Source organism: Phycodurus eques, chromosome 7 (assembly GCF_024500275.1).
Source record: "Phycodurus eques isolate BA_2022a chromosome 7, UOR_Pequ_1.1, whole genome shotgun sequence".
NCBI classification, from domain to species: Eukaryota; Metazoa; Chordata; class Actinopteri; order Syngnathiformes; family Syngnathidae; genus Phycodurus; species Phycodurus eques.
Genome location: NC_084531.1, coordinates 4,728,281 through 4,753,111, shown reverse-complemented (window position 1 = coordinate 4,753,111; position 24,831 = coordinate 4,728,281). Strand labels below are relative to the sequence as shown.

The window sequence follows — 24,831 nt, the reverse complement described above, 5'->3', positions numbered from 1 at the left end:
ATAGCAATATAGGAAAGAAGGAAGGAAACGGTGCCTACTTTTGGGCCACCCTGTAGATGTCAAATTATTATATAGTTTACGTATTTTCTCAAAATTCCTCTTATGTAAATATCTCTCATATTACACTTATTTTGCTCCTCTTTTACTCATATTTTTACACTTAACAATTTCCTGTGAAACTTTTATAATATTTGCTTTTTTTGTTTTTAGCCTACTCATTTCAAGTCTCTTCTCTTTCAATTCATTCCTTTTTCTGTTTCACATTTTGTAATTCACAGTTGTGTGGCGCATGAATTCCAATTTATTCCAGTTTTTCCATTACCCATTTTTATGTTGTCTACAATGAATGAATTTTCACATTTTCATCATAGTTTCTTTCTTTCTTTCGTAACTTAAATGACAATTTGTTCTTATACTACCAGATGGCACTGAGAATCTCTCTCATTTTGTATATTTTCCCTGTTTCTCAGTTCATCATTATCCCCCAAGTTATTCCTTTAATATCTAGATAGTCTGTGGCACTATTCACAACAATCTATTTTTTCAGCTCTATGTTCAGCTTGGAGTGTGCAATTGATTACTTCAGCAATAAAGCATAAAGAAATTTGCTTTTAACTTTTCTCCAGGTCCACATTTTCCATACTCATGTTCACCTCCACACTGCCCACAAGTCTGCTTTTTTTTTTTTTTTTTTTTTTAATAGACTGCAATATTGGTTCTGGTTCAATGGATTGAGCGTGCATTGTCCAACTGATACGGGAAAGGTAGAGTCAGGTCCAACCGGTTTATTATGTCACAACCACTATCGATGTTCTTGAAATAACTTTCCCGTGGTGTAAGTTGTTGCTCATCAGGTTTACCAATTGTACGGTCCAACACATTTTGCCTCCCACTGCTCTAGTGAAGTACTTCAACGATGCAGAAATGTGCATTACTGGTGTTTTAATTACACACTATACAAATTAAACTGTATTCTTTGAATGGATTTTTTTTTTCATCAAGTTACAACATGATTTAAAAGGACAATGTATAGATTGTGATACAATAATAAAATAAAATATAATAACGTAAGAAAATTGGGGGAGGGAATTGAAAACCTAAAAACAACTAAGAAGTTGAAATAAAAACATGTTCATACAAAATTTCCTGTCAACGGAGTAAAGAAAAAGGGAAAAAAAGAAAGCTTCAGCTCAGATTTCGATCATCACAAACATAACTTGAAGCATCTTAAGGGAATATATGGCACCTTGATTGACAGTCACTGGACAAACAGTTCATCAATACATCAGTCAGACTGCAAATTCATTAGCCTAGGAGGCTGTGATTAATCACATCAGACCAGAGAGGTGATGAAATCAAGAATAGATGGGGTGTCATTTATAACACGAAGGAAAAATGCAGTCATTCTCTCCATTGGGAGCAAATAAGAGATTTTAGCTGACAACACATCACTCATTGTTTCAGTTCTCTTTGAAAACATAAGGGTGAAAGAAAATATAATGCAGTGACATGTGAAAAATTAACGTAGGACACACTGATCGTAGGACATTTTCTGTGCGCACAATGTATGAATAGTACAAAAGCTTGTTTGTGGATCTAAGCTGACTATAGTATTGGTTGAAATTAAATAAAAAAGTGTAACGTGTGCGCACTGTCTGGCCTGAACAAAACAATATATACTTTGAAAAACAAACAACCGAAAAACAATGGCTATATTAACGTGTAAAATGAATTATTCTAAGTTTATCTCTATTCTTAGATTTCTCTTGTTACACACTGTATCTGCATCTGCGAGAGGCTTAAAAGTACAAAATTATGTCAGTCAGTCACATTTGCATAAATATCATGCATGCTGAACAAAAACCAGCGGAAAAGTCATCATTATGTTCACGTAAATATAGCCACTGAAATTTAAGTAAGTTTGCATACATTTATGAACTTAAGAAGGCCTCCAATCTGTCTAGATGGACATTCTTGAGCTGAGAGGCAAGACTCATATTGTGCCCTGCACATAAACCCAATGCTGCACATAAACTCAACGTAATGCTCATGCTATGAAATATATTCTTTTGCGCGTGTTTATTAAAAAAAATATTCTGTCTTTCTGTTCCCATATTTCGATTTTACATTATTTTGCGACATGCACCACCAGCCAGCAGCCGAGCATTGTTCTTGCCCCATACAGGAGCAAAACTATTCAGAAATACAGATCCGTTCTAGGGGTCTAAAGTGCATCGTGTGCCATTCGTTTCTCAGTGAGTCGTTCATGGGAAGCATCTAACGGGGCCGAGGCTTGACTCTCAGCTCAGTCCACTGTCATGAGGAGTCATTAGTGGACAGACGGATGGACGGATGGATGGATGGATGGAAGCAAAAGATGGAAGGTAGAGGGGTGCGACACACTTCTTCCATCATTTGTACATAAAGAGAGGCACTCTTAGGGTGATGGCCATCTTTTGAAGTGCCTCTGTGAGTTAATGCCAGACAGAACACATCTTTGGATTGTCAACATAAGATATTTGCAGCTATTCTCACCCCTTCGGATTCTATTGCTCATATTCAGACGTCATTGTAAAATGTTCCCTTTGTCTCTCTAGAGGTGAGTGTAAATGTATTGCTATCGCTTTTACACTTTGCTTTACAGTCAGGATCAAAACAAATGGAAAAGAAACCAAGGAAATATACAGTATGTAAAGTGATTCCAGTTTCTCCTCTTGCTGCATTTTATTGAACACATTGTAAAATTTTCAAAATAGAGTACCGGAAAAATGTAAACGAATGTATGCTGCTTGACTGTGTGATTGGCTGGCAACTCACAGAGGCGCTTATTGCTACAGCTAAGCCACACTAACAAATGACGTGGCAGTCCAGTGCCACACCACGCCTTTTACACACAGTCTCCTTTTCTTAAACCTGACATGATTGTAACATATATAAGCAACAATGATAGAACAATATCCTGCAAAACATAAAAGAAAAAGAGCACATTTTTAAACTTGGATATAATGTGGCGATACAAAGTTTACAGACAGGGCAGTTTGAACACAACGCAGCAAGCAGCCTGAGTCTCTAACATGCAGTGAAAACGTTTTCTTACGCTGCATGATGTCGGCGTGACTTAACTAACATATTTCCACCACCGTTTTGCTACCAATACTACTGTCTGTGTTTTCTTTTAATGCCCTCAAGTTCAAGTGCAAGAAAAGATTACTTGAGCCACAATTGGAGTCAGTCTTTTGTTATGTGAGAGCACACCAGTCCCAAAGCAGAAGTCCTCATGGTTATATATTTGTGTTGTGGCTTCAAAGCCCAGTACCCATTTACTCTTCTGGTAAATTTGCGCACTGGGGCTTTCCATTTAGGGTGCTGTTCCGATCTCTCATTAGAAGAACAGACTGAGCAGTAACAAGGCAGAGTATGATTTGGATAATAAAAATGGAAATAGGTTGAAAGGGATGTCTTGTTACAGGCAGCGTTGCTTTCCGTCGCTGTTTACTGCTCACTTTAGTGATACATTTGTGCCGCCAGGGAACTTGAAATAACGTGCATGCTGTATGCATGTCTTTGTGTGTATCCAGTTTCTCACAGTGTTCAATGTCAGTGATGGTGAAACTGTGTGCAGTGGTGCAGGAAACACAGTTAGCCAGCAATGACTGTGTTTGTGATTGTGTGCATATTCAGGACACTGACAAACCCAGAGAGGCGCCACAGCAACAGTATGGAGTCCCCACAAGAGGCAAGCGACCTCTGCCACTCCCGTCTTGCCTCTTTTCTTCTCGTCATCTGTGTAGTTCATCTCACCAAGTCTCTGGAAGTCATCCTCATCTCAGTGCTTCCTCTCGGTCTAAACGTAGGCCTCAATCTTGCTCCCGTTTTCCATCTTGACGTAAATCTTTGGGTCGTCGTCGCGCTCGTCTCTGAGACGCTGGAGGTGTCGGCTGTGACACATCAGGTAGACGGGCAGACAAAATCCCAGCATGCTCAGCGCCAAGAGGCCCACGTTCACCTGAAGACGCATGAAGTTGAGACTGTCACACGTGCTATGGATTATACTGTGCTGAGGAGGAAAATCAACCGCCCTCTCTGTTGATAATCATATATTTGTCCATGGGCTTGCTTGCTTACCCATAAGGGGTCTCCCTCCAGGGGTCCCACCATGGCCATGAATAGAGGCTGCTGTAGCAGGGCGAACAGAGCACTGATCAGAGATTGCATGCCTGTCAGGCTGCCAAATTGAGAAGAAGGGTACCTGCAGGGAAAGAACAGCATAATAGTTTGTCTTTGAGGTATATGGGTACTAATGTTCGACGCAGACTATGAAGGTTTATCGTAAAACACAAATATGTGCATTTGGTTCATGGTATTATTCTACCACAGTGGCCCCAAACGACCCTGCCTTGAGACATGTGGCATATACTAAATTCACAGTGACACAGCCCAGGTCATAATGCCTGCCTTTTATGACTCTACTTTCTACACTGGGTGCCAACGCAGGAGAAGAGAAGAAAACGAAATTCGTTCTCATCTCCTACTTCCTTGTTTTCCACCAATCACACATCATTCGGCACGACGCGCCTTAGAATTGCAATTTTTTTTTCTGTGCTCTACTTTCTGCTCTGTGTCGAGGTCATCTTAAAACAGATTACGCTTGTTTACTCTCCGTTACATCCTTCGATCTTTCTGTATGCGGCTCTTGGAAGAAAAAGTTTGGGTACCCCTGGTATACAGTATCTCACCAATCTCAGTTCAACAGGCATCAAAGCATTAACTGCGCGTTTCACTTTTCCCTTGACTTTTGTGGCTTGTTGGCAACACTTATTCCAAAACAATGAAACAGCCTCAACAAGTGGTGTTAAAAGAAGAGCATGAGAAGACAACAACATACAGTACCCCCGACATTATGTGAAAGAGGCAGACCTACGCTAAAAGGAATAAGACTGCGGAATCCAAAACACGGACATGCAGGTTCTTCCATGATATCATGTCTATTACAGGACTGAACATATCATACACTTACACGGCAGCGTAGAGGCCTCCAACTGCTGAATGGATGAAGCCTCTGACAATTGTGTGTAGGATGAAAGACAAAATCTGAAAACAAAATAAAATTACACATTTTCTGTTAACGAGCAGGTCAGTTGTTGCAGTAGCTTCCATAAATCTAAACAAATACGGTTCAATGTGTATTTGATCCACTAGATGTCACTAAATCCCTATGAAACACTCTCCATCGCTTAGTTTCAACACCGCGTGCATTCTCCAAAGGCGTTTGATGTGGTTGAGGTTCTTTCACACTAAGCTCATCCTTGTGTGCCTTTATGAACACTGGAACAAAAAAAAAAACATTCCCCAAATATTTCCCACTGTCTTGGTAAGATGGAGAAGGAAGTGGGCTCAGGGTAGTATAGTCGAACCCTTGATTGATTAACTGTGTCCGAACATTTTGTTCTTATTGTGTGCACTGAGCGACAAGCCCAGGATTAAAGCCGGTCAATTGTATTTACCATGCCGTCTGTGTCTGCGTACCTGAAGTGGGAGGCTGGGCATGATGCAAGTGACTCCAAAGCACACCAGGAGTAAGTTGGTGAAGATGAAGGCTCGGGTGGAATTGACTATCTTCTGAATCCTTTTGTCAGGCCGACGAGGCTGGCCAGGCTCCCTGATGGCGAACAGTTAAGCAAATTGGATTTGTAGTTATTTTTGTCACTTAGTGTTGTTTCCAACCTGCTAGATACTGTATGTGTCTCGATTATATCTCACCTCACAGTACTCTTATCATTTTCGTCTTCACAGTCTTTCAGTCTCCAGTCCATGACGTAGCCAATCACCGGGGACGTCGCCAGACACAATAGCTGCAGTACGCCGAAGATGGACGTGTATGTGCTTACTGAGAGACAAACAACAGTGATATTAAAGTTATAAATAAGTTTTGTGTTGTTAAAGCATAAAGAAGTGTAGATTTGTAGGTAAAAAGAGCAGATTCGGCTGACGTCGCAGGCCTTTTTAGGTTATGACCTCATGTTTTTAGTCAGACGTACTTTCACAACATCAAGACGGCTGAGGAAGGGAACTGAAAAGCACTGGTGTTAGATTTTTGTAATGGTTGGCTGGAAGTCTCTTACCCACTTGCATCCTTTCCACTGCAACAGCAACAGGAAGGCAGCATGACAGGACAAGAGGAATGAGCAAGAGATGACAGAAGTGCAAACAAGGAGGGGTGTTAACCAGAAGTTTAGAACAGTTTTGCTGGGTGAAAGAAGATTGTTAGGCGTTACAGCATCAGCATAAACCGTGTGAAGTGGTTAAAAACAAACATCCAGCACAAGAAATTCAAGCGGTTAGATGGCAAAAGGAGGAACACTACCAAGCTATGTGAAAGAACACGCGCGCGCACACACCCGTGCTGAGATCTCCCTCCGTCAGCGACTCCAGGATGGTGTTCATGGCGCCCATGTAGAAGATGAGGCGCAGTTGGGTGACACACATAGTGATGAGGCTCAGGAGGAAGATGGGGCTCAACACACTCTTCATGAACGTCTGATCTGCACAGGAAATGACAGAGGACAGCGAGATCACATCTGTCACCTTTAATATCTGGTGACAGCTCGAGTCTGACTCAAGTTGCTAGTAGTTCGAGTGGAGGTCTAGTTACATGTGACCTGACTGTACAGTAGACGTGTAGAAATGGATGAACAGTGAAACTAAATCATAAACATACACTAAATAATTTTCCTGATAAACTGATTGATATTAAATTTGTCCATATTTCCCATTTTTGCATAATCCTACTGTCTTTGTGTCTACACAATAATGCTGCTTTATTGCCTCTTGACAATTCCAAAAAGCCTCCCACCCGCTGAGTGGATTTGCTAAAAATGAGTTCAAAATCAATTCCACGGTCCATTTGGTACAAAAGGGACAAAGAGGGAAAATACCAAATCCAACCAGCCGACCTACACACCCCACTGGGAGTCCCTGACCCTCAAAAAAGTGGGAAAGCCAAAGGGCCTGGGAGTGAGCTGGATTGACTGCTGTAAACAGGAGGTAACAGCAGCATTTGTGTTGATGTAGGCCAGAGGTAAAAGGGGATTTCAGAGGAACTTTACGTACTCGTGTGTCTAATTATTTTGTATAGATCAAGGTTAGGCCTCAAAGGTTTATAAATCTGAGGTGAGTCTGTGATTTTTCACTCACTTCATTGCATTAACTGCTTCTCCAATGCTTATGTTCCACTGTGGAATGTTGTTTATGCATCAATCAATTGATGACCACAATGTATCACAACGGGGCATCCTCCGGTTGTTTATGATTCTGTAATCAGGTTACAATAATATGCTTCCTAAATAAAGTTACTTTACTGAGCATGTCTGAACTCAAGTACTGAACCCTCCTCCGCCCCATTCACAAATTCACCTATTTGCAAAACCTTACCTCAGCTATTTACAAAAAAGAAAAACTCACAATTTGCATATTTTTGTGCTCTTTCGGACATGCCCTAAAATGCCACAAGATGGCACCAAAGCCCTGGCTAATAGGAAAGCAGTAATTGGTACCAGGAAAATATTGAAGTGATAAATCTCATCTGAGTTATAGAAATCTTTGTATGTCAGGGAGGAACTAAATTTATTCTGGGTTGTTAGTCTAAGGGCATTTTTTCAAAATCAAAAAATCTGTCAGGAATTTCTTTTTATGCATAAAGTAAGATGAGTTTGAAATGATATTTAACTGTTTGGAGATCATATTCTGTGGTATATTTATGGTTTAACGAACTGCTTTGAGATCACACTTTGTGGTTTATTTATGGTTTCGACTACAATTTGTTTGTTTGTTCATTTACACAAAGCTGGCACACATGGTTCATTGACAGTTCAGAATGTGTTTCGTGTGCATACGCACTTAGATGGATTTTGAAATGCTGACGAAGGGCACATCACAATTACTTGGACTGTTTCAGTGCTGACTGAAAAGTCACAGCACAAGGAATGCTTATTTTGTTGAACTGTAAAAGTGCCTCTTGTCAACCTAAAGACACCAAGTACACGGTTGGGGATTTCATTCATTTCATATATGGCTCCGCAGCTGCTTATTTAAAAAAAAATATAATAAATTGAGACAACTTTAACATGAAGTATTTCTGTAAATCCATCCATTTTCTGTACTACTTGTTCTCATTATGAGCATTGGTAAGCCGGAGCCGAACCAAGCTGACTTAGGGCGAGAGAAGTGGTTATACCCTTGGACTGGTCACCAGCCAATCAGAGGGCACATGTAGACAAACAACCATCCACACTCTCAAACCGAAGAGTAATCTCGTCTTCTTTTGTCACAAATTAATTTCTAACAAATTCCACAACTGTAGACTTACCACCTTGCGGCGGCTTGCACGTCACCTGCAGGTCGACAGTGGACAGGCACATCTTGCTGGCGTCCTGTGATGTGAGGTCTTTGGACGGCTGGTGTTGCGGCTTCGCTGAGTTGCTCACACTCAGACGGCGCCCCACCGTGGTCACCTGCCGGTAAAACTGCTTCCCTGTGATTTTGTGGTCAAATCCCAGCCAGCTAAACTTGATCTTCACTCTGTGGGAGGGAGTTGTGTAAATACGAGAATGTCAAAGATGACGACCAACAATAGTATTTAACTGGGGGCGATAAAGATAAGAAAAAAAAAAGAGAAACAACAGATTAAGTTGAATAGAAGCAAAGACAGTGAATTTTGTAGTTTTAAAGTCTTTCCTGTCTTGGCAGAATTGCACTGAGATTAAATGTGCAGATGAGTAGGGGCATGTAATGTCTATGTTATGGCGCATGTGTGCGTGGAAATGGATCAAAGCTATTGTGGGCACAGGTACAACACAGTATTTAGAGTCATTCAAATATTAGATTCATAACTACTGTAAGAGGGTTACAATAGCTGCAGTAACATGGAACCAGGCCTTGTTTTCACAAATTGGTCTCACATGGATATGTTCAGAGAGATTTGGTTTCTTACGTGAAGTCCATGTCCTCTGGGCCAGGAAAGGGCTCCAGAGGCCAGTTGATGAAGCAGTTAAGGAAGACCAGACAGGCGCAACCGGCCCAAACCAGCAAGATGGAGATGAAAGTAGCACCCAGGTCATAGATCACCTAAACGCAGGGAGACAATGGAACATTAATAGTAATGATATAAATCTAAAACCGGGCGATACATCTCAATCTAATGAGATGCAAAGCAAGAGTAATTTCTGATGTATTTCTTTGACTGGCACTGTTAGAGAGCCATTAATGGAACACATGTTGCTTTAACACTACACTGCATGATACTGTCTGCTTAAATGAATACCTCTCTGACTATGTCGATGGAAAATTAACATTATTATCTTACTAAAGGCAGAATTGTAGCTACAGCTCTTGTAATGGATCCAATTCGATTGTACAGGTGTTCGGTGACAGCCGTAGTTACCTTAATCCCAGGGAAAGTAACAGCAGAGGAGGCGTAGGATCCGATCATCAGGGCGATGAAGGTCGACCTGAGGTCTCCGAACATGTTGGGAAGCTGACAATAAAAAAGCACAGCAGAAAACATCATTAATAAGCATCTAAAGGAAGGGGGGAAGTAGAGTAAAGCTGAGAAGAGCATGTGCTGAACTGAACTTTAAATGACATTTGAAATTTTACAGAGATACATTTAATAGTAGTAGAGGCTACAATAGCTCCAACACAGTAAATAGTTGGGAAGTGATTGAATGAAAACACTGGACAATTGGATTCAATCCCCTTGGATCAAAGTGAAGCATTCCAGATCCTTAGTGATTGCATGAGGTGGTTATTTGTTTTTGAAGCTGAACTCACTGACTTGAGACTGACCTGTTGTAACCTGGGTGTCATTTCCCCTGAAAACAAAAACACATCAGCAAACACGTCCTGCTGCTTAACATCATTTACCAGTTGAGGGCACATCCCTGTTAAATATGCACTGTGTTGTACAATAACGTTTCTTGCCTTGTTTTTCTGCCAGCATTTGAATCACAACAGAGAGACTCTTCGGTCTTGCATAATGGCCCTCTGCACACGCTGTTCTTATTGAAAGCGTGATTCACTGTAAACAGCCCTCTTGAAGACATCAATAACACATTCCAGCTGTAGCATAGAAGATGGTGGGGACAGGCAGGTACAAGCACGGTCTTAGTTGAAGGACACTTATGGATCATAAATAGCAAAACTGTTGTCAAACAGCCCCCTGAACTAGTTCTTTCATTGCCATCTAGCATTTATTTTCATCACACGAAGTGCAGTTTGTCACATCGCATCACTCACAGATTACTGCGATGATACAGATGACTTCCAAAATATGAATGGCCCTAAATATCTGGAAAGCTGTTCCTCTGTAGAGGAATCCAGTTATGAGGGGACAACACACTCACACTGGGATAAGATACACAACCTTTGGCCCAGTTGGTGGAGAGGACACACAAACAAGCTGCTCGGCATGTGTGCAGCTCAGCCTACTTGAGGTGGTCAACATGATTACTCAAAGACCAACACATCAAGAGAAAAGGAGTTCAGATATGACCAATGAGGTGCTCTTACTTCCTCATTGTTCTGTTTGTCACATTTCTATCCAGTCTACTGCGTGGTTCTAATTGGGATTGCACGACTTGGACCCACACTGGTCAGATGAGGGGGAGAAAATGTTCCCATTATTGTGTTGTTTGTTGGCTTACGTCATCAATACAGTTGTTTCTATAGCGATGTCATATGGGGACATATTGTTCACTGCCATTTACAGCTGTTGAATTCAAATATCCATGTTAACATGGAGGCCTGGCAGTGAATGAGTTAACAAAGTGTGTTCTCTGAAATTAAACGCCCCTGAGGTCTTTGGAATTTAGAATTCCATGAAATGTTATGGAGAAATATGCCTCTGAACATCCCACATATTGCAAGAGACCTCAGTGTAATTCAGTTGAGTGAGATTCAAAGGATTAACCTGAGTGTTTTTTTGTTTGTTTGTTTAGTTCTTTTTAGGTTGTTTTGGGACACCTTTTCCATAGGATTATGCATTACACATTACAAATACTTTAAAATGTCTAAAACATTTTGTGACAGTTTGACCCTGGACCAGGTATTCCCATTTTCTCTTAGATAACTGTGTGCAAATCTGCAGTCAGCCAGCTTCCTAGAATAGTATCTTCATTATAATAAACAAGAAAACAGAAAAACAATCTCTTACATATACGACTATACATAAGCTATACTTGAACTCAACATTTTATTCCGAGACTGTGCACAACAAACTATCTGAAAAAGGAAAGAAAAAGACTAAAAAAAAAACCACATTGTTTTATTTGAAATCTGCCTTTTAAATGTCATTGTTAACCTGTGTGTCCTACCCTACTATTTACTGTTTTATTTTGTCAAAATGAGTGTAGGGAGAAAGGTCAACACAACGACATAACTAATGGCCCAATACCTTTGCACTTGTATGGTACTGTATATGAGTGTAATGCATCCAATTGATACTCAGTTGGATACTCCAGACATTAGTGCAGATACAAAGCAACGAGTTCATTTCATTTCAAGGAAGTCCTGTTGCCACTGTCAGTCAATACGCAGAGGGAGTAAGTGGGCGAAGACAACAAAATCACATGAGTGGAGCTATGGCCGAGCCAAAAAAGAAAAAAAAAAAAGTGTTGGTGTTGCAGCATGTCCAGACCGGATTCCACTCCTTGTGATGTGGGACCGAGTACATTTGCCACCTCATCTCTTTCACAGGCCGTAAAAGAAACGAGGTGGTGCCCAGAGTTTTTTGGGATTACTGGGTGTGAGTCATAGTCGGGTGATGACACCACCGTTTCCAAAATCACATCTCCAGATGATTGAATGTCCGAATCACTAAAGAAGGAAGTTGAGATGTGGACCTATAGTGCAGTGTGAGAATAAATTTAAATGCACAAAATCATTACATGTGACAGTATTGTCAGTCTAACAGTTATAATGAAATTGAATGCGCATTCTGTTAAGGTGCTGTAAAAAAAGCCAAAAACCAAAAAAGCAGCAAGCTTCACATTGACAAAAACGAATCAATTCAAATATAGAGAGGAATGGCCACACACTATGCGAGGAGCTCAACACTAAAGCACAACCATCTCTCCTGTCTTGCGTGCACATTTCACTTGATTACACTCATGAATCTCATTTGTAGGCCAAATAGATACCACATTGTGCACCTCACATGCAAATGGAGACAGCATAGATAAGCGGCCATCTCTGTATAGCTTTTTTTTTTTTTGTTAGCTTTGTGGTCACAGTGTATCCAAGCAGAGAGTGGAAGTGGACACGCTGATGGACTCAGTGTTTGGACAGCCATGTAAAGTCTATTTTAGTTCCTCAAAAGTCACATGTAGATAGTATCACGGTTCGATGGCTGGGTTTGGTTAGTGTCAGGTGCAGATGGGCATCGGCTCTCATAAAAAGCTCACCGCGCCACACAAGTATTTAGAAAAATCTCCCCCAACACCAATGGTATTATTTGTTTTGTTTTTTATTATCTTTGTCAACATAACATAAATTTGCAGGCTGCCCAGAGCAACAACAACTACAAATATGACCATTTTATCAAAACGTCTGAAAGTTAGGGAAAATAACAAAAAACAATTGCGAAATGAGGAAAAATTCAATAAACATTTTATGAAAAATCAAACATAAAATCAGCTAAAAAACTAAGATTGACTTGTGCCTAGTCCAAGGTATACCCAGTCTATCAACCCAAATAAGAGCCCCACAAAATGGATAAGTGGGCCAAACAACTTGGACACAAGAGTCCAAATCACTGGCGCAATGAATTCAACAAAACTCATTGAACAAACACTCTCTCTGAGTTCACCCAAACAAACTTTTCCTCTTGGGCAGCTGCCAATCTTTTTAAATTATCTTTGGACCTTTAATGAAAAACGCTTGGACACAAGGACTTCATAATTACCTTCAATGCCCAACTAAGGAACATTTAAAAGGAATACTGTCTTCACTTGTTGCTTGTGGGCCTGTTGAAATTTGCAGGGGTGGTATTAGGTTCTTGCGGGCATTTTGAAAATCGCAGCATTCCGTGACAAGAGTTTTATGTCATGGGTGGCCATGGGTGGGTATCTGTGTGTTTTAGGGTCTCAAGGGTCTTGTAAGAGAATGTAACCCAAAGTTGCAGTATATGAGCACTGAGTGGCAACAATCTCAACCTTATGACCGCTTGAGATCCATCCATCCATCCATTTTCTGAGCCGCTTATCCTCACAAGGGTCGCGGGAGTGCTGGGGCCAATCCCAGCTATCTACGGGCAGGAGGCGGGGTACACCCTGAACTGGTTGCCAACCAATCGCAGGGCACACATAAACAAACCACCATTCGCGCACACATTCACACCTAAGGGCAATTTAGAGTCTTCAATTAACCTACCCCACATGTTTTTGGGATGTGGGAGGAAACCGGAGTGCCCGGAGAAAACTCACGCAGGCACGGGGAGAACATGCAAACTCCACACAGGCGGAGCTGGGGATTAAACCCCGGTCCTCAGAACTGTGAGAGAGACGCTCTAACCAGTAGTCCGCCGTGCCGCCCCCGCTTGAGATCCGATTTAATTATTGCATTTATACCGTCACATAGGTATTCATTTATATTAATTAATAGGGATTCATTTTACAATATGTTCATCATTGTGGAACTCATTAGATTGTGCAAGCGGCCGATCTGCGAAAGATTTGGATGCTTGCCTGGTCAAAAGTTTTGATGTCTGCAGACATCAGCACAGGTTTTGCAACTCTGGATTAGAATGCGTGCTGAGCTTTGAAAAAGAAAATGCAGCGTGTGTATGAAAAAGAGGACTCCGAAATGACCAAACAAGCAGTGCCTATAAATGCAGCGGGGAGGGTGAAAGAGGAAACAAGGAGCGAGGCCTTTTGAGGGAAACGAAAGAAGGAAGACGGTTTGCTGCAGCGAGTGGAAATTCTGCTGCTTGCCAATGCGCCATTGAGAACCAGCTCGGACCGGTCCTATCCTGACGCACAGCATCCGTCTCCATTCCATCTATCATAAAGTGCAGCCAACTGAGCTGAAAGATCAGCAAACAACAGCTGACGCACAGCAGACTGGCTATCGCCCCGACATCACGTTTTGCTCCAACCGGGAGTCGAACATTTTAACGCTGAAATGATTTAGGCTGATCCCAGAAGCATGTGAGGTTTTTCTCCCCCTTAGAAGGATGTGGACATCCCTGAGTGCGACTCAACGACACTCTGCAGCCCCTCCAGCTTGCCAACTTGCACCGACCCACTACCAATGTGGCACAGCATTACATGCATGCCAAAGTAGCACTCATCCACCAAGTCTCATCCACGTGAGGCTGTATCAGTGACTGCTGCTCTGTCTGGCCAGATCCAATCTCAAATTACCACTCGCCCTTGCAGCAGACACTCTCTTTATCTTTTCTGCACTCTTCCTTTCATGTGAGGTGGTCAGGAAACAAAACCTTCTCTGTGCAATTCCCCCTGCCACCCACAAAAAGGGGATGGCACGTGCGCAAGGGAACATGCGATTTCAATAGTTGGATACAGGCAGAGAAATGCCTCAGAGTGGAGATACCAAACCCAGGAGACAAGAGGTGGTCCAATACCTGCCTTGAGAGAGAATGTGGAGGAGTTTCATATAGCACGCACAGATACTACACATGCACAAGAATCTCTCAGGTGTGTTAAGAGGCAGACAAGAAGTCCTTGTTTTCCAGAGCCAGCACACAGAGTGACGAAAACTCAGATAAAGAGGAGAAACAACCAACGAAAATGTCGACATCCAGTGATAAAGGTGGCCGAGTGAGGAGTGAGTGGCTAAATTCAGTACACATTTTTGGGGCCCCATAAACATGAAGGTTTGAAGGCCACTCCCTGACATTTAACAACAAAGAAAAACTGATACAATTTATCAGGGTTGTATGACACCCCCTCCTTGTTTTTCCTGGAAACAGCTAATAATCTAGACGTTCATTTGAGAACGGACATGGCACACATGAAGCAATAAAAACACAAGCCGCAGGGAGCTATAACTCACACTGCTGAAAACTTGAGGTGTTTGCTAAACACACATACGATGCACATTTCTATATCTGCTGTTATATGCACATCAGGCAGTTTGACGGCTGGGAGCAGACCCGGCCTTGCACAAAGGCCAGCTGAAACTGGAGACGAACAAAACAACCTCAGACTTAAGACTGGGACAAGCAAGGGGGGGGGGGATTGCACAGCAACCTGATTAGGAGACGAGTGGGTGGGGAGACACACACGAGCGCATACATACACATTGACTTCTTTTGTTGCGGCTTCCTGTTTATCTGCTCAGCCACAACATGGAATATTATTGTTCAGCCAGCAATAACACTGGTGCAAAAATGAGGACGTTAGATACGCTGTCTAATGCAAAGGATAAGAATTGTATGAGATCACGTGTGCGTGCACACAGACTTGCAAAGTTACCAACACACACTGCTGCTGATGATGTACAGTATTCGCTTTTTCGTGGATGAATTAGTCATGAGCTGCGGTCTTTTTTTGGCCACCAGACGGAGCAGCCGAGTAGCAGTGAATAATAGATGACTTCTTTCTACTCTGCTCTGCTCTCACGTGGAGTCTCCTGTGATGCAGCACTTTCATCTCGCTGATGAGTTCACCCCGACCGCTCTGGCTTTTCTGATCAACTCCTATCCCTTCACCACTCAGAGTGAAGCTGAAGACGATGCTCCTGTATCACTTTTAGCGGGACTTAGTTTATTTAAAACCAACAGAACTACAGGCATTTTGTGACTGGGAGAAATGAAAAGCAGCTAAAAACCAATTTAATTACAGGCAGCATCAGTAAGTAAACTAATAAGATTTACAGTTGTAGCCAAAAGTTATGCCTTTTCCTGTTCAAGTTTCATGTTCGTGACTCACATAGTTTCTATATTGTTGCAATGTTCATTTTAGGGATCTTCGAAACCACTTTTGTCAGACCAAAACCAGAAACCAAAATTCTCTCGAGTACTATCCGATACCAAGTACCGATACCACTACTACTTTTGATCCATAAAATTTCAACGAACACAATGACAGATAATTAAACTAAGACCTTTGTTTCTTTTTGATGCGCATGATGATTCGCCGATGGGTCAAACCGCTGCAGCATAGCGCCAAATACTTTTTTTACCGTAAGTATCGGTGACTGGTATCGGCAGCCTTCTTGAATTCCCGATATCTTGAAAAAAGTCCAATATCGGCCTTATACCAATACCTGGTATCAGTACTTGCCCATCCCTAGTTAATGTTTTCTAAATTACAAAACAAACTTTGGTATGCATGAGTAAATGTTTCTGAAGAAGCAGGGATTTGATTTATTTAATTTAAAATTGACAAAATGCTTATTATTTTTACAGTACCTGTAAAAATATTTAGTCAAAATGCTACAGTAGCAAAGTTATTGAAAGGCAACCTTAAAGTCATTGCCAAAACTTTAGTCAATCACTCCAACAAATTGCAACCTGATTTGAGGATTTAAATATGATAATGATAATGATGATAATAATAAAATACCACCCTTATGCAAAATAATCAAACTGGAAGATCCAATCCAGAACCCCCCCCCCCCCCCCCCCCAAATGACTTTGGTTAATAAGATTTTTTTTTTCTCAGGCTGACAATTGCCTCCTCTGTGTATGTTAACTGGCAGAGTGATGAGCGATGTCACAAACAAACATAATGTGGCCTGGGCAGATGTACGGTACCCACACTAGCTAGTCCACATATTTCAGAGGCACAAATGCTAACTACCTACATTACACTACTTTTTTTAGGTACCGTTCACAATAGGGCCTGACGATTACGCATTTTATGAGGCCGATGTCGATTCTGATAGTTGGCAGAATGAAAATTAACGATAACAGATTAATCGGTCGAGTCATTTAAAAAAAATATATCTAATGAATAAAACTCTCTTTTTGGTCCCTTAACGCTTCCAACAATAACGATATGAATTACAGGCAAAACATGTGACTGTTTTACAATACTTTGTGCTTTAGTATTTGTTAGGCTTTACACGATCAGGATTTTTGGGGCCGATCACCGATCAGCAAGTTTAAAAAAAACAATAACTGATCACCGATCTGGTCACAAGATGGAGCAATGTGTCTGTTTACATGACTTGTTCATTTATTGTATATGCTTGTGTAGAGTATCTTCAAACGTATTCTCTAGCAATTTAGACCAAAGTTAAAACATCAATGACCTCTAGGGGGCATTCAAAGATTGGCCACTGACATAAATTTTGGTCAAATCAACATTACACCAACATAACAGAAATAGTGGGTGCTAACTTACTGTAATTAAATTACTTTATTGCAATTAAATTACTTTAATAAATACTGTTAATGACATGCTTACTCTAACATTCTCACTATCCCGGATATATGGACGGGTGTTGTCCAGAGTTTGCATCCGTTTGGCTTTTACTTTGTTTTTTGTTTTGTTTTTTTCCCACGCTGCGTTGCTTGAACGCGGCATGCTGTAGTATATAAACAACATAATGAGTCAACTTACTGGCAAAACATTATTTATGCACGATATCCTTTAACATTAAATCAAATTTCTTCTATTCCATTATTTTCTTTGCCATTAAGTGATGACTTCAAAATAAAAACCAGAGCCGCCTTTCTCAGATGTCAAAACATCATCTTTGACAGAGTTGCAATTTAAATATATAATGCACGGAGAGAGAGTTAAACTGAAACGGGAGCCAATGCCTTTTATAGCAGTTTTTATAAAGTTTCCCGTCAAGAAATGTGTGTCCACACTCACACAAAGGCTGAAACTTACCAAAACCATGGTATTGTTTGTAATTATCTTTGGCTTATGTTGTGTGTATAAAAAAAAAAAAAGAAAAACAGATACTGTCCGATTAATCAGTCAGGCCCCAGTTAATAAAGCTAAAAAACATGTGTTTCTTGGTGGAGTTAAAATTAGGTAGCTTTTTTTGGCATTTTGCTTCCACTCAATGACCTGACTAATGCTTTTGGCATCTTAATATCAGTCTATATGTTGGAAATCATAGGATTGCTCTTACCGTCAGAGAAGTGAAAGTCATGCACATGCCTCCGAATCCGTTCATGGCCAAGGCAAAGAAGATCAGGATGGACAGTCCTACAGGATAAATCATATTTGTGGACCAGACAGCGATAGCGGGCGTGTCTCAACTGTGAACGTATGATGTATGAGGGTTGGCAAAAGCAGTTGTACGTACTGTTGGGATCGCTGGCTCCATAGGCAATGAGGAGGCAGGAGAAAGCAAAGCAGGCACTAGAAACACGAAGGAATTGGGTGTAAACATACAGAAAAGACACACACACGGTGGGCAAGGTCACGTCGAGGCCGACCTGCCCAGAAGTCGGAGTTTCCGCGGCCCGTATTTATCCATGACGATGCCCATCGGCAGGGTGATCGCTGAGAGCAGGAAGGAGCCCACGGTGAAGGCCAGGTTAAGCATCTCATCCTGGTCCTTGCAGATTTGCCAGCCGTTCATCTCCAGGTACTCCTCGGCATCGGACGCCTCAGCGTCTGACGTGTTAGAGAGACTGATGTTGGAGCTGTTGCTGTCTGGATGGAGAGATGGAGAGAAAATGATGAGACTGAAGTGACACTGCAGGAGGGACCAAGATTGGCTTCTTGACAAGTGCTGATGACAAAGTAAATGGCAAGACAGACAAAGTTTTCCAACTCCAGCTGATGAATGTGATTCCACTGTTCTCACCTGCTAGCTTATTTGTATTATGATTATTTGAAAATGTGTTTGGAGGCATTCCCCCTCCCTCACTTGAGAGTTGAGCTGCTGATCAAAAATGTCAAGTGATCCACCGGTCACACAAACAGTCAGCAGGGCTAACAACTCATCAGAGTCAACATGCTCCTGGAATGGTGAACCTCTGCACTAGGGAAGGAACGCTCCCTGTCTGCCTGCCCGGCTGCTTCCTAGTAGAGGAATCAACACTCAACACGTGCACTCTATTTTTGTTCATCTGCCCTACTGGACTGCATCAACAGACGGGTGCACCAACCAGTGAGGGCTGACGCAGACAAACAACCCGTTCACCTCGATCTGCTTGGGCTCAAACTGTCAGGAAAACAAAACTGAAGGACTCAGCAGTTTGCACGATTAACGTCAAGGGGGACAGGGGAATAAACCACTAAGTCATCCAAGTGTTTTCTTCATCTTCATGCTGAGGGCATGTTGTCAAAAAGGAGATATGGTCATGTTTTAAGAAAGCTACATATCATTAGCCTAATAGAAAAGTCTTTTTTTTAACTCACTGTTTCCAAATCATTAAAAAAAATACTCATGGGTGGAGCTCTAATTTTCTAATGAGAAAATTAGAGTTCCACACATTAACTGTTTTAGAAAAGATTGTCACTTTCACAAATTGTGTATTCTAACAACTACAGCACTCTTGCTTAATCCAAAATGGTAATAGCGCTCAAACCTGAATGTTCAGTTAAGTCAAGATTTGTCTTTCTCAAGAAAATATCTCAAGGTGCACAATTATTTGGCAAGCAGAATTATTGGAAAATGAACATTTATTATTTTCCCATCTCACTTTTGTATCTCATCTATTAAAGTAAAAATAATGAACAACTGAAAATGTACAAAAGGACACCACAGACAGCCTCAGACACTGTTCAGAGAGGCGTTCTGTTTTTTCTTAATGGTAAACCTCCCTTTAAAGGAGAGTCCGCAAGTTCTCAATATGGTTTAAGACGGGCGGAGGGGGCCATGTCATTTTCCTGTCACCTTTAAGGCGTTCACTGGCCGTGCAGTTCAGTGAATCAACTAACAAGACAACAATCAGTACAAAATTATTCACAATTGAGGATGAAAATGAAATCATTATTCATTCATAAAATCAGCAGTTCCTTTCAAGGCAGCCTTCCTGAAGGCCCTCCCTTCAGTGCTCTATTCAGGAAAAACAACACCCCAAAAGTGAACCAAAAAAAAAAAAAAGCTGACCCATTGAAAGCTTTGCGTATCGTTCATAGTATCTTTCGTGATTAGCACACCTTTGACGAAGGATGCTGAAAGGCTGAGGGTCAAAGACGGGGGCAGTGTGGCCTCCTACGTGTGATCGGGAAGGATCGGATGTCAAATCAACAGCACGACAACGGCAACATTTGCCCTCGATGGCAGCTGAATATTCAAGTACACACATACTATTGCAAACACACTTACTGGAGTGTGAGCGTGTGTCTGTGCGTGTAGGCTGGCATCCTTTCAGAAAGTTTCTAAACTATAAAAAGGAAATTCCATCTTACACCTTTACTAATCAGATAGAGTCATGAAACTCTTAACTGTTAAACAAGGTCAAATGTGAACCACTGTAAAATCATATTAAGTGATCATTATTGACAGCTTATTGTTGAGTTACCCATATTGCGTAGCCAGGACAGAGACTTCTGCGTCTATGGGCTTCATCGTATTTCTCCTCTTTGCCATCACTGGTGTACCCTGGTACCCATTTTACAAAAAAATCCAAATACACTGGTGCAGTTAATCCTATTTGAGTCTCTAAAATATGCTAAGTCTTGAAAATTGCCAGATTTTTGTGGGACTTTCAAGGGCAATTCTTTCCCCAAACAAAGGTCCAAATTCCCAAATTCCTTTAGGTCGTTCAGCTATTGGGCCTCCACTGTACCAGTATTTCATGTGGTTTAATGATTACCATCAACCTGCATGTCAGTGAATTAAAACAATGGAGTTCAATGGAGTTGATATTGTTCAAACAGAGGCTTTGCTCCATGTGATTAGAGTCTTGAGTATCTGGAGATTGTTGTGCAAATGTCGTGGAATTAAATGAAGGTCAGACCTTGCAAACAATGAACAGTTTCGATGGCAACACGATACGCAAGTGACTCTCACTTCCCTTTGTCTCTCTCGGGTTTTTTTTTGGGACGTAGCGTCAGCTTTTAGTGACATTCTAAATAGTCGAAACACAATGACTATAGTGCAACTAGAGATACCTGACCTGATTATTTTGTGAACTATAAAACATCTGATTAGAGCCTACAGATAAGGTCGAAGGGGCAACAAAGGGCCTTTAAGAATGAAATATCAATCCAGGTTAATCTCCTGAAATGAAATCTAATCCATTCAAGCAATGTGTCAATGAATCATGAGTGTGAAGGCTAACACAAACCTTCTGGCAAGATTTTGACACAACTGTGACAGTGTGTAGTCTTTCAAATCCAGACGATATGCACAAACGTGCCTCCCACTGTAGCTTTCATCACTAAGAACCTACAAAGAACGAAACATGGCTGCTTGAATGAATAGCCTCATTCAGTGTGACTACACTTTCTAGCTGTCCGGCAAAACACGAAACTCGCAAATGTCTGCAGACGATGAATTACTCCTGTAGCGTGTTGCTGACTTGTTTTATCTGACCTACACGGGACAATTAATAGAAAACACATTTTTATATTAAGGACCCCCCCTCCCACACACACACGCACGTGACCATGTTAGGCTGAGGAAAGAATCTGCCAAAAGGCTAATCTGATCCAACTGTAGTTTTATTGTAAGCCATGTAAAAGGTTTGGAAATTTTGAGTCTGGTCATCCAAGTTGTTTTGCCCAAAGAATCCCCATTTTGTGTTTAATTTCAACCAGTGTGCTTCCTGAAAAAGACCATTGTGTTGTTGTGTGTGCTTTAATCTTGTGATTTCGACACGCCCGCTCAGCAAAAACACTACTCAGTGGGTCTCAAAAGACACTCAAGGTGCGGTCACACATCCCAGTCATCACCGCCGGAATCAAAAGAAGACAAAAAGAGGATCGTCCAGTCAAATATTGTGTGGTAAAAAGGTCTGTGCGCACACTGATAGTAATTAGAACTCCTAAATTGACTGTTGAGGCAGATTTTTCCAGATAAATTCCAGATTGTACTTACTTTTGGGGTGTAGACTTCCACTGTGGACTTTTGTCCATGGTGTTAAAAGAATGCCGATACTTGATACATGACAGAATTTAACTCACCTGGCCCTTTGCACAGGTAGGAATAGAAGCCCTCTGACTTGAGCATGATGAGCAGGGATCCCCAGCCCAGGAGCACAGCAGAGAAAAGCAGGCTCTCGATGACCGCCGTCACCGCCATCCACCAACGGCGGGCGAAGGCCGTGGCCAAGGTAGGCGCCATCCCAGCTTCACTTGTCTGACAGGAGAGGAGGAAGCGAGGCTACAGTCGCCTAGGTGATGAAAAAAATGGGAGGCAAAACAACAAATTAAAAATGAATGTTTTTGATTTTTAAGCTTTTCATTTCAAACGCACAGTGCACACAAAAAAAACGGACAAATCTACAGTATAAATATCCCACACGATACATGCCAAAATGTCCACGTATATACCCAAAAAAATACATATACCACATATTAAACACTTATACATACACACCTGACATATGCAATTGTTCTTCCCTACAGACCCAAATGATCTATCTATCCCCCCTTCCCCATACATTGTGCAATATTTTGTATTTGTATACATTCTTTTAAACTGCTGTGTGTTTGGAGTTGACATTGCTTTAACTCCTCACTCGTGCTGTTATACAATTTCACATCATAAATTGACAAACAAAAGATTGTGCTGGGTGTGAGCGTGTTTAAATGTTTTAAAATGTGTTTTTTTTTTTTTTTTTTTTTGGTAGTTTGTTTGTGGGCTTACTTGTACGGTAGATGTGCTGTTGGTATGATATAATATCTGTGAATTTTCTTTCCCCATACTTCAACACAATATTGTAACTATTCTGACAGTGATGGTGCCTGGCTTGTTAAGGTACTTGGTGGAAAGTTGTCACCTCTAAACAACAAAACATAAATACAGTCTGTTCTAAGAGGTTGTTGGATTAACAGTGAAGGTGCTTTGAGAAAATGGCAGCGACTCATCTTGGTGCCTTTGTCCCTTCCTCAAGCCGATGATGTACTGAGAGGCACAAACACACAACAGCTGAGCGCTGTGGGCGTGTGGGCACACAAAGAAGCCCCGCCCTCGAGACATCTGATTGGAACGTGCTGAAAATAGCTCTTCGGCGATTGGTTGCTAATGACATATGAAACGTCCAAGCTGCACGTGAGGATGCTGCATTCAACTTGGAGGCAGGAGAAACGTTTTAGTTTCACGAGAAACCTTTCCTTCAAAATAGTTTTGCTTGGACACACACACAAAAACAAAAAAACATCTATGGCGACATTGAATCACCGAGATGTTAGACTAACTATAAACTAAACAGTCATGGCGAGACTGTCTAATTTAGAGGCACTGAATTCTTGGTGGGCGACTGGTTAGCACATCTGCCTCACAGTTCTGAGGATCCGGGTTCAAATCCCGGCCTCGCGTGTGTGGAGTTTACATGATCCTCCCACGTCCCAAAAACATGCACGGTAGGTCAATTTAAGACTTTAAATTACCCGTAGGTGTAAATGTGAATGGTTGTTTGTCTCTGTGCCCTGCGATTGGCTGGCGACCAGTTCAGGGTGTACCCCGCCTCTCCCCCGAAGATAGCTTGGGATAGGCTCGAGCACGCCCACGACCCTAATGAGGATAAGCACTACAGAAAATGAATGAGTGAATTGGTGGTGTTCGAAAAATCGATGGGACGTGAATGCAACACCAGCTCCATCCGGTTTGAACCAGCGCGGCGCGAGAATGTTGTTGGGGGTTAGACATGAAAATCATGACGTTACTTGTTTGCCATTTATGGAACGTAAAACACTTAAACAATACAAATATCTTTGTATTAGTAACAGAAAACATTCGACTCATGTATGTTCACACGTAGAATAGATTACCTATTGTTAAATACCTTTGTTTTGTTTAGCATAAATGACCAAGTAGAGCCTCGCCTGTACAAGTTAGTTTTCAGATGTTTAAACTGGCGGTGTTGTTTTGTAGCGAGTCATCACATCATCATCCCGACGAAGACAATAGAGACAAAGTCAGAAGGCTAAAACTGGTCTGAACTGGACTGCCTATCGCGCACCACACTTCCGCTTACAAAATAAGACAAAGCTTTTCTCCATTGAATTTCAACTATAACTGCCACGTGATGTTCATTTGTTTAAACACACACACACACGCAAGTACCGATCAAAGCCACCAAATCTAAAACTATATGTTGGGTTTACGCAATTTGCGTATATGTTTTGGTACGGACATTACTACCCGGAATTAAACGATGTGATCCTACGTAACTTGATTCCCAGTTCATCACCAAGTAACGCTGAGCTGATCGGAACAACAAGGAAAAGTAGCTAAATGTTGCAGAACGAAACAAAGCGTGAATTAATTATGCACTATTCTACGCTGTGGCATAACATATATTCGACTGTAAGAAAATAAAGACGATATAAAGGACAAAAAAGACCCGACATTACATCTCTAAGGATAGCCTAACGGGGAAAAAAATACTGTATCTTAACCTTCTTCTTCGCCACAGAGCAAACACAGTAATTTACAGGGACTGTCATATCGGTCTAAGAAAACAGTGGCCAAAATCGCCAAAGTGCGCTTGCGCCTCTTCTCTCGTGAGCTGCGGCGTGCGTGAGTCAGAGCATCCTCCGTTGCGGCGGCCCACCTGAGCGCGTGTGTGCGTGCGGCTTCAGGAGCACGGAGAGACGGTCGCCGTGTTCAGCCCAGTCGTCGCCTGCAGACGTCGCTCGAGAAGCCGCTCCGGGTCAAAGTTGTCACGAACGACGTGCGTGCTCGTTCTTTTAGTGACTTTCTCCATCCCCTTGTCATCGGCGACAT

General features: G+C 41.7%; 1 protein-coding gene across 1 annotated transcript; it reads right to left on the bottom strand.

Annotated features, from left to right (window-relative positions):
• Positions 1-925: 925 nt before the first annotated feature.
• LOC133405412 (large neutral amino acids transporter small subunit 4-like) lies at positions 926-24,831 on the bottom strand. Its single transcript, XM_061682316.1, has 14 exons — positions 24,659-24,831; positions 22,065-22,273; positions 18,419-18,638; positions 18,286-18,341; positions 18,109-18,185; positions 9,440-9,532; positions 8,990-9,123; positions 8,366-8,577; positions 6,399-6,542; positions 5,761-5,887; positions 5,527-5,659; positions 5,018-5,091; positions 4,126-4,249; positions 926-4,006 (listed from the first exon to the last, which is right to left on the bottom strand). The coding sequence occupies exons 2-14, from the start codon at positions 22,222-22,224 to the stop codon at positions 3,845-3,847; spliced, it is 1,716 nt and encodes a 571-aa protein (XP_061538300.1). The 5' UTR covers positions 22,225-22,273; positions 24,659-24,831; the 3' UTR covers positions 926-3,844.

Bases quoted from the DNA above. Each gene is read 5' to 3' on its own strand.
- LOC133405412 (XM_061682316.1), bottom strand. From the start codon at position 22,224: ATGGCGCCTACCTTGGCCACGGCCTTCGCCCGCCGTTGGTGGATGGCG. The intron at 5,888-6,398 runs GTGTGTGCGCGC...TTTGTCTCTCAG, and splicing joins GGAGGGAGATCTCAGCACGG to TAAGCACATACACGTCCATC. The intron at 5,092-5,526 runs GTACGCAGACAC...TTTTGTTTTCAG, and splicing joins TGCCCAGCCTCCCACTTCAG to ATTTTGTCTTTCATCCTACA.